Source organism: Pholis gunnellus (genome assembly GCF_910591455.1).
Source record: "Pholis gunnellus genome assembly, chromosome: 15".
NCBI classification, from domain to species: Eukaryota; Metazoa; Chordata; class Actinopteri; order Perciformes; family Pholidae; genus Pholis; species Pholis gunnellus.
The window spans coordinates 3,812,493-3,822,765 of record NC_136542.1 but is presented as its reverse complement, the minus strand read 5'-3'; the positions used below and the strand labels follow the sequence as shown (position 1 = coordinate 3,822,765).

General features: G+C 38.5%; 1 protein-coding gene across 1 annotated transcript; it reads left to right on the top strand.

Annotated features, from left to right (window-relative positions):
- Positions 1-5,309: 5,309 nt before the first annotated feature.
- marc1 (mitochondrial amidoxime reducing component 1) lies at positions 5,310-10,250 on the top strand. Its single transcript, XM_079175147.1, has 7 exons — positions 5,310-5,653; positions 6,320-6,490; positions 6,649-6,808; positions 7,715-7,858; positions 8,173-8,234; positions 8,476-8,547; positions 8,872-10,250. Exons 1-7 carry the CDS (start codon positions 5,406-5,408, stop codon positions 8,996-8,998), a joined length of 984 nt encoding a protein of 327 aa, XP_079031273.1. The 5' UTR covers positions 5,310-5,405; the 3' UTR covers positions 8,999-10,250.
- Positions 10,251-10,273: the final 23 nt, after the last annotated feature.

The following is a 10,273-nucleotide window of genomic DNA, read 5'->3' as shown; positions in this document are numbered from 1 at the left end:
TAACTCGGAGCAGCAGCAGCACACATGTACATTAAATTGAATTAGATTAACCTGCATGCTAATTTCCCTGTTTGTCCTGTATCATGTTTGCTGGAGCAAAAGGTTGAAGCGGTTCACTCGCTTCCTACGAATAGTCCTTTCACGCTGGGATGCCTCTTGGCAAACAAGAACAATCTGGATGAACTGGAAAAGTGTGCAAACGATCCTGCTTTGAGATAACTCGCATTGTACTGTACCCTTCTCTGCTTTACATACAAAGTAATGGCAACATTCACACGGCTCATTTATTCTCAACAGGGTTGTGCAACGAAATGCAGGATGTAGTCCCATATTGCTTCATAAGACAAACACACAAAAACAAAAGTATACATGAGGGAGGGAGGAGGATGAATTTAGGAGTCTCAGCCTTCAGAAGCTGCTCTGGTGGTACGGCAGCTGAGACTTCTGTACCGCTTGCCAGACGGCAGCAGGGTGAACAGGCTGTGGCTGTGGTGGGTATTGTCTTTTCATATCCTTTGGGACCCACTGACTCAGTTAAAGCATTTTTTCACAAACGTTAGAGGCCATTGTGTGAGACTTGTGGCGAAAAGTGTTGTAATGTGTCCGCATAAATAAGGTAGTGTATTGTTCGTTCTTTTAAATGGTATTTAGAAACTTTTACTGTTACAGAATACAGTTACCTTTTCTGTATCCTAATTACATAACTCTGTATCCGTTCCTCCTCAAGCCTGACTCTGACTTTCTACGGCAAATATCTTATTAGATAGTTACCTGGAGCGAGCCAGTATCTGGTTAGCTTAGCCTAGCATAGACAGTGGAAACAGGGGGAAACAGTTAGCATGGCATTGTCCAAAGGTAAACAAAAAAAAGTCTGCCTCTAAAGCTCACAAATTTACCTTTTTACCTTTGATTGGCCAGAGCAAGGCTAGATGTTTTCCCCCATTTTCAGTCTTTATGCTAAGCTAACCAGCTGCTGACTCCAGCTTCTTATTTAGCATACAGACATGAGCATATCCACCAAAATGTTGAACTAGTTCTTTAATTTGTATTCAAACTGAATACAGTTGCAGGCAACAAGCAGAGAAGCTGCACTGAAGTGCTGGATGGATGAATAAACTGGTGTTTGTCAAATGATAGTGGTTGCACAAAGCTCCCACTGAAACCACAAATGATCCAGCCCAGTGTCATGGCAGCTCGTGAAATGGTCACAAAATGTAATCCATTGGTTTTGTCTATGAATTTTCTGTTTTTCCACTCTGCTCATTTGAGCTGGAGGACGATGACGCGTCACAGAAGTCTTGACTGTCGAACATAACACATGAGCTATTCAGACATGAAGTGTGCAGAGCTGTCCAAATCACATCTGGATCCATCAGCAGATGCACACTACTTATGGGAGCAGTTTGGAGTGGCAGATGGGAAGAGGTTTTCTGTGTTTTGACAATGGTTGACAAACTGGTTGTCAATCACAGATAATTATGCCACAATAGACTTGGTCTCTCCGATTGATGGAAGAGAAGAAAAAAGACCACCCTCAGATACCAATTCTTGTATTTGTGGGCCTATTGTGGTGTTAAGTTGTGATATTTTTTTGTAGGCGACATGACGTGACATCACGTTATGTTTATGTCTGGCAAGTGCAAATGAGATTTCTGAAAATGTTTTGTCAAAAAAGGTAAACTTTTGTTCCTTTATTATGAGGGATTTGATCATATTTTAACTACAGTTCAACAAATTTACGGTGAGAAATCCATCATTGAGGAGCCTTTACCATAGTAAAAGTAGCAGTGCAGCAATGTGAAAATACTTTATTACAAGTAAAAGTCCTGCATTCATGTCCTGTGAGTGTTGCAGTACCATAAAAATAAGATAAGATAAACTTTGAGGCAGATTTGCTGTGCAACAGTTGCAATAAAAAGTGGGAAGAGTGCAACTATAAAAGTCTTAAGATAACAAGGATGTGCTTACAACTCATACAAATCTCAAAGGTTATAAATTGGTTGAGTTAGATGCTTTTTGTTTTAACATTTTTTTAGAAATACATTATATTTTATAAGTTAATGTTTTTTTTAATGCAAAATCTTAATCTCTAAAGCTTTCAGATAAATGTAACAGAGTAAAAAGTAAAATATTCCCCTTTAACATGTTGTGGAGTAGAAGTATGGAATACATAGACTGTAAATAAGAGGTTTTGTGGACTATGGTTTTGAAGCCTTGAGTTTGGTAATTTGACCGTCGCCATCTTGGCTTTTTGCAACCAGAAGTGACACGAGAGGCCGGAGCAAAGTACAACCGAACTCTGAACAAGACATTATTAGGGACCAAAATGTTACAATAAACTTTCATGACCCAAAAACACACTGTGAAAGGGTTCAAGATAAATTCATGATTTAAAGCTGTATTGCAGAAGACTTGAAACTAGAGATTGAGACAATAAACTCATGTTTACAATGTTTACTGAGGTAATAAATCAAGTGAGAAGTAGGATAATTTTCTCATAGACTTCTATACAATCAGAGGAGTCGCCCCCTGATGGCCATTAGGAAGAATGCAAGTTTGAGGCACTTTCGCATTGGCCTAACTTTTCAGACCTGGAAGTTGAAGCCTGATAGAAAAGCATAAAGCTGGAAATACTCAAGTACGGTACAAGTAACTCAAAATTAAAAGAGAATACATGATATAGGATGACGGGAATGTGGGAAGATTTGAACACCCATGTGTGACACACAATGGACATTAAAAGTGCCAGAAATTACACGTAAATACTTTTTGATTCAGGTCTTGCACCTATTGAGGAACTGATCTCATTCAGGGAAATGGACCTGTTGTGATGGACTGTACCTGATCGATGTATATAAGTACTGTTTGCACGTGGTTATGGATGATGATGCTCTCTGCTCTTGACTTGCTTTTAACAATAAGTGACCCTGAAATGAACCGCCTACTGTATATTTTATGCAAGTACTGTATTAGTTTTAGAACTACGTTATGTTGCACAAGCACAAACAGGTTTCTTGGAAAAGATAATGTTTCAGGTTGCCAGGGGGCAAAGTAGTACTTGAACATACACAGAGCACTTGACATAATTGTATGAACTTCTTTTGTTTATCTTAACTCGTTAAGAAATGTGTGCAGAGTTTAGACTAATAATGTGTGTGGCAAGATAAATCATAAACACCACATCTTATTCAAAACTATACTGTACTATTTTGCTCAAGTATAGAAAAGAACATCCATAGAAAACATTAAACACATGGCTATTTTATCCCAAAATTGTAATGTTGTTTTACTGGATGTCCTGATCACCGGATAACCACCTTTAAACAAATCCTAATTTACAGAGAAGATTTGTGAATTTCTGTATTCAGTGTAAGTAAAGTATAAGATGTAGTCATGTGATCGTATCATCTTCATGCTGTTTATCCCCCTGTGATGTGTGAGAAAAGCCTGCTGAATGTATAGAAATAACCGTTTGGTCCAGATGGTTTCCCCCTCGGATTTCTGACTGAAGTCCAGTTCCGGACAAACTACAGCAGGTTAGTCACGAGCCGAAAGTATGGCGGTGTATCCTTATGTCATGGTTTGTGTCAGTATGTATATTTGGTATAGCACCATGTGGTACAGTGAGCAGGGGGTGGACAAAACAGCAGAAACACTTAAGGCAGCAAATACTGTTATGGAAAAAGTTGTTAATATATAGTTTCTAATTAGGACACCAGAACACCTCTAATATTGTTTTTTTGTTAAGCATTTTTATATGTTAATGCTTTATGTTACGGGTGCATAATATCAAAATAATTCCTTAGAAATTTTCAATACGTTTTTTGAAAAGAACAATGTATTTTGGTTATAATCAGAAAAAGAATATGGAAATTGGTAAATTTTTTTCTACAAGCAAAGTCAACATACATGAAGAATAAAAGTATGTAAATGTAAAAGTATCATAATCTTAAGGAAAAATGTGGTATTTCAGAAATACAAACACACACCAACCTTGCAACGTAGCCTCCGATGACGGTTCGTACATCTTACGACAAGTTATTCCTAATTTTTCATGCGTTTTCATTCAAATGCCCCACAACACCAATTTACGCTTGATACATGCATACAGTCTTTTCAAAATAAACTTCCGTCTTATGACCCCTATGACATATAACAGTAGTGCAGCAATGATGCAGGAAGGAGCATGACAGTGAAGAAAATGTTCTAGTCTAAGCTATAAATGCATACAATTTTATATTTAAAATTGCTTGTCACTGCAACATCAAACAAGACCTGGCCCCGTGCCTTTGGATCTGCCTTCAGCCATTAGATGTGCACAGAAAAGCAACAGAAGGAGTATCCATTCGACAAATCCCTGTATTGGCCCCCTGTGGCTGGACCATCTGCTGTTTTCTACTTTGGCCACAGACCTGACTATCTATGTCAAAGACAAAAATAGTTCCACAGAGGTCAGCTATGCCATTACATCACCTGGTAAATTCTCTGTTTTTAGAAACATTCAAGGAAGGTTAAAACTGTCTGTTTTCGATGAAGCCCCGAGCAGTAAGACCATTATTCATCACATATAAAGTTTGACAGTTTTTCGACAGTGGAAAATACTGTTCATTTTTTGGTTCTTACTTCCCATCTAACTCTCAGCAAGAACCTCTACGGTTGAACAATTCTCACCACTGACCAGCAGGGGGCGACTCCTCTGGTCGCAAAAAGAAGTCAGATTGTACAGAAGTCTATGAGAAAATCACCATCATTTACCAAATGAACATCATGCTGTATTGAAGAAGACTTGAAACTAGAGATTGAGACCATAAACTCATGTTTACAATGTTTACTGAGGTAATAAATCACGTGAGAAGTAGAGTCATTTTCTCATGGACTATATACAATCTGACTTCTCTTTGCAACCGGAGGAGTCGCCCCCTGCTGGTCAGTGGAGAAAATGCAAGTTTTATGACAAAATGAGACTTTATGACATTAAACTATCTTATGAATTGATAAACCACTATGTGTAATTCATGGCACAATTGAAACAGGATCAAACGTTGTTTTTTTTGCTGTTGACTTCCATATATGTATATTTTCTTACAAAAGTAAGGTCCCATCGTGGTCAACCGGAAGAGGCGGGGCTTCGCCTCTGTCAGAGGGCTCCACACGTCCTCATAGAACTAGAGTTACATCCAGGTAGTTAACTTACTATATGTATACAAACTTAATCGCCCATACAGTTTGCATGAACGGCGATATCAGCTATAAAAAACATGCTTTCGTACCAGACTGTAGTGTTTATTTCTGTTGTAAAGTTGGGCGTTTTAGCGCGTACTTCTGTGGCGGTCGACTCGCTTTAAGAGTCACGGTTACAGTTTACGCTTTTGACGTAGCGTAAGTTCAACGTCTAACTGTCCAACATGGAGCTGAAGGAGCTGGCTGTGAGCGCGTTAGTCCGGAATAAGAAAGCTGCTCTTCTTGCAGGCGGAGTAGCAGTTCTGGGATTCGCTGGTATTGCATATAAATACCTGCGAAAGACAGAAAAACTTGTTCGCGTGGGAGTGGTGTCGAAGCTCCTCATTCACCCTCTGAAGTCTGGCAAAGCTGTGTCTGTGACTCTGGCAGAATGCCAACAGAAGGGTCTGAAGTTGGGAGACTTGCAGGATCGGTGAGTGTTTAGGAGGCTTGCAAAACGTTTAAGTTGGGTGGAAAGTTTAGGACATTCACTCAAGTATGTTTTGAGGTCGGTGAAGCAAACTGTCCAAAGAAGAAGGAAGGTGAACAATCTGCTACTTTGTCCTCCTACTTTCTTGGGAATTATTCTACTTTTTACGACATGTGATCAACTTGTAAAATCATGACTGATTATTAAATATTGGAGGTTCTTAAATACTCACACATAGTTAGACCTAGAGCTAGTTAGACCTGAAAGAAGGTCTTTTGAAATTCCCCAAAGTTTATAAAATAGTTATTATCAATAGAATCCAGTAAACCAAGTAGGGAAAATTTGATTAAAAAATACAAAGTACAAAAAATCTTGAAATCTAAATACTGTATAATAGGAAAAAAAATGGAATTTGACTGGTATATTTTATTTAATAACATATTTAATTAAACTGTCCAAACATTTATAAGATGAGAAGTAAAATACAGGGGAAAGTGTATTAAATGTAAACCTCACTAGTGCACTCTCTTTTGCAGAAACATGTTTTGTGTATGATAAAAATAAAATTCAAAGTAAATCTGGGGTTCCTGTAATTTCGCTTTGAAAACCAGGGATGCCAAATGGTGCGGTTGAGGGGAACTCCCCGGCTCTTGTTTGTTTTGCTTGCAGACACTGGCTGGTGGTGACAGAGGACGGCCACATGGTGACGGGCCGACAGCAGCCTCGTCTGGTGCTGGTGTCCCTGACCTGCGAGGGAGGTCAGGTCTGTCTGAACGGCCCAAACATGGAGGAGCTGAGATTCCCCATCAAACAGTCCGACAACTCCGTCACCGACTGCAGGTTTCACATCAGAGAGGGTCATGATAGATACTTAAGAAGTTGTCTGTGACACTTGTTTTAAATTATAGAACAGGTTTACAAATCCTAATATTATGTACATTTGTTCTACCTCTATATTCAGACGGGTATGAATGCACCTTGTTGTTTTTGTCCTGCAGAGTGTTTGGAGTAGGGATTCAGGGAAGGGATTGCGGCGACGAATCGTCTCGCTGGCTCACTCGTTATCTGGGGGAGGAGACAACCTTTCGCCTGGTGCACCATGAGCCCCAGATGATGGCCAGGAGGGCGGAGGAGAGCAAGACTCTTCCACAAGTTGAGGTAAACAAGAACGGGCCTGTGTGCTGGAGCCTGTGCTGCGTTTTATTCACAGATTTTAAGGCACTAACTGTGTTTGACTCTCCTTAAGATAAATATGTCTCACCTTTATGTCAGCTTTACCATAAAGTGTTACTAAATTGGTTTACTTTTTGAGAGAAGAAAACAACCAGATTAGTATATTTCTGGCTATTTTTTTTGCTGTTCACAATGTAAACCCCACAACCTGCTGGCAGGTTTGAAAGGAATGTTTTCTCTTTTTTTAAACACGAAAATTACACAATTTATCTTAACCAGAAACTGTTTAATCAGAAATTATGACATTATCACATTTCCGATGGTCCTTGCACACACGTGTGCTGAATACCTCTGTCAGATATTTCATCACTTTATTCTACATATCTCATTTAAAATATTGCCAAAATCAATTGTTTGCAGTCACCAGATCCTGTAAAACACAATAAATTCTACACTTCTCAGTTTTAACTGTGAAGTAATGATTTGACTTGGCTGAGACCAAAAGTTACATTACAAAAATTCCGTGAAACTGAGCAGAGAAGACCTAAACAAGAGAGGTTGTAAACTGAGACTGTAAAAGATAAAAATGTTAATAGTTCAAAATGTATAGAACTAGGAGACCCCATTTTTGTTTTCCAATGTTAGTTAAACTGGTGGGCATTTGGAAAAAATGTTGCATTTATAGATTCTAATCTTTGTAAAATAAATTATCAAAGAAATTCACCTTGTTTATGATTTATGGCATTATAATTATGTTATACTGCACAAAAGACGCATGTGAGTTCTCCAGACTTCTAGCCATTATTGTGGTGTTTCCATAAAGGTGCAAGATGTGTATATATTGCAAAATGTGACAAGAGAACAGAATTCTTTTATTATTTGTGATTGCAGGAGGTGGCCTATGCAGATATGGGACCTGTGATGCTGCTGTCCGAGTCCTCCGTCAAGGATCTCAGCAGCAAACTAGAGCAGGACGTCACGGCGGAGCGTTTCCGCCCAAACATCGTCATAAGTGACTGTGATTCATTCGACGAGGTACGTTGTTCACATCTGCAAATATTGCTCCGATTTCTTTCTCTGCTGATTGCTCTGTTTGGCTTCAAGGTCAGAAGTCTTGATTACGTGAACAAAGAAAAACGTATCAACGCAATCGTGTAAAGATTAGATTAAAACCACAAAAGGTCTTAAAAGCAACAGATCGGTTGTCTCTCTACACTACAGCCCATGAGGTTTTATAAATGATAGTTTGGTCCTTTTACTTCTGACTAATCCCTCGCCCTTTTCAGTGTGAGCAGTGTTGACTAATTTTATCTCCAACTCCAAAAAACCAACTGTTTGGCTTTTTTCAGGATTCGTGGGAAGAGATCCAGATTGGCAGCGTGCGACTGCAGCGTGCAATGTCATGTGGACGGTAACGCAGTTGATGCTTCACACTGATTTTATTCAGAGACAGAATCGCTTCATTTATCGACGGCAATGAATCCAAAGCTGCAACGGAGTCACTGCTGTAGTTTAGGGGGGTTTTACCTGGATACACACAACATTGTAGTGTCTATTTGATGTTAAAATGCTTTAATTTGTCCTTTATAACTGTAGAGATTTAGGGTTAACAGGGTGGATTCAAACTCACCTGTAACTTTTGTTGTTTCCAGATGCATTTTCACCACCGTTGACCCTGAAACGGGTGTAATCACCAGAAAAGAGCCTCTGGAGACACTGAAAAGGTAAAGTTTTAACTCTGTGTAATGTAGGGAGGGTTGATACTGTATCTTACATTTTGGCGGTAATATGTCTTAAGCATCAGCAGCATCCCACTTCAGCCTATAAAAAGAGCAATTGTTATTCATGCACACAAATGTTGGACAGACAAAAATGTGGCTACTTTTATGACAATTATGTAGATTCAAGGATCTGAATGGGCTTTTTAATGTCAGTAAAATATGGCAATTATTATTGATGTATATTATTGACATTTTGTTGGGTGCACTCTGTAGAGTTTTTCTAATATTTTACATTTAAATGCCTTTCTGTCTGCGATTCTTTCACAGCTATCGTCAGTGCGAACCATCCGAGAAGCACATCTACAAATCGTCTCCGTTGTTTGGACAGCTGCACAACGTGAAGAAGACGGGGATCCTGCAGGTCGGCGATGTGGTGTACAAGATCAGCCGTTGATGGAGGGAGTCAGGGAGTTAAACACACATGCCAGCAAACTATGATCACGGTATAATGACCAAGCTAGGCCACAGTAAAGAAACCACTTAAATACATCCAGTTAGAAGAAGTCTAACAACATATTCACTGATCATTAAATCCTGAAAGTACACGCTGCTTTTAATGAGAGAAATTAAGCTGTCTTTTAACATGTGTAATTATTCCTGGAATAAAAGGGGCAGAGGAACTCTGCTGGGCAACAACAACCTGCGGTTTAAGAAAAAAATAATTTCGGATGAATCGTTTATTCACATGGATAAACTGTTCTCACATCTAATACTGTAAATCTTCCCGTCTTCATTTTTTTTAAGGCACAGGTTTGTAATTTTTAAGAAATTTCAAATGGACTGGTTGCACAAAATGACGACAACTCATTGTATTTTTTTTTTTTTAAATCATTAGTAGTTAAGTCCCAGGCTGGCAAAAAGAGATAATAATCTAGATTGGTACATTATTTATGATTACATAAAAGAAAAAAGTAGTACTTTGGAAATGAACATTGTTTTATGTCTCGTCGTTTTAAAGCCTATACTATAAAGAACTAAACCTGTTCTGTATCACTTGTCAGAGTAAATATACCTCCCTGTTGTCATGTACGTGACATTTTTATTTAGAAATACTTGCAAAGCCTGAACAGCAGAGGGTCTGTGAACTTTCCTTTAATCTGTGCTTCCATGTCAGAGTTGTAGACCAGTAAAAGAGTAAGCTGTGAGTCTCCGTAACAGTTTGGTCTCTTTTAAAACAGTTTTAGTTCCATACGATGGCCAGTAGGGAGCAATATGCCGTCACTGAACCACCTCAGGAGCCTGTAGAGGGGAGGAAGGTTTTTGCTACTCATGTCAAAGTTTCAGTTCATTTTAGTTGAGTTCAATTAATCTTTTAAATATGTTGTTTTAAACAACCTGTATATTGCACCAGTGACACTCAAATTGATTATAAGAAGGGACTAATAATAAGAAAGTGTCTGAAACAGAAAATCTATTGCCAAGAAAAATGGCAAGAACGTTTGCATTGCTGCCCATGTCCTTTAAATGACAGAAAAGATATATTTTTACAGTTCAACAACACTAATCTACCGCTGCTTTAAAACATGCATATTGTAAATTCTGACTCTTTTTTTCCTGTGATGTTGATGTATGAACGTGATTCATGGTGGAGCTTCTTTTATTTTCAAATGTGGCTTGAATAAATCTAATCCATTTCATTAATATTACTCTTTGAGTTTTAATTGTTTTG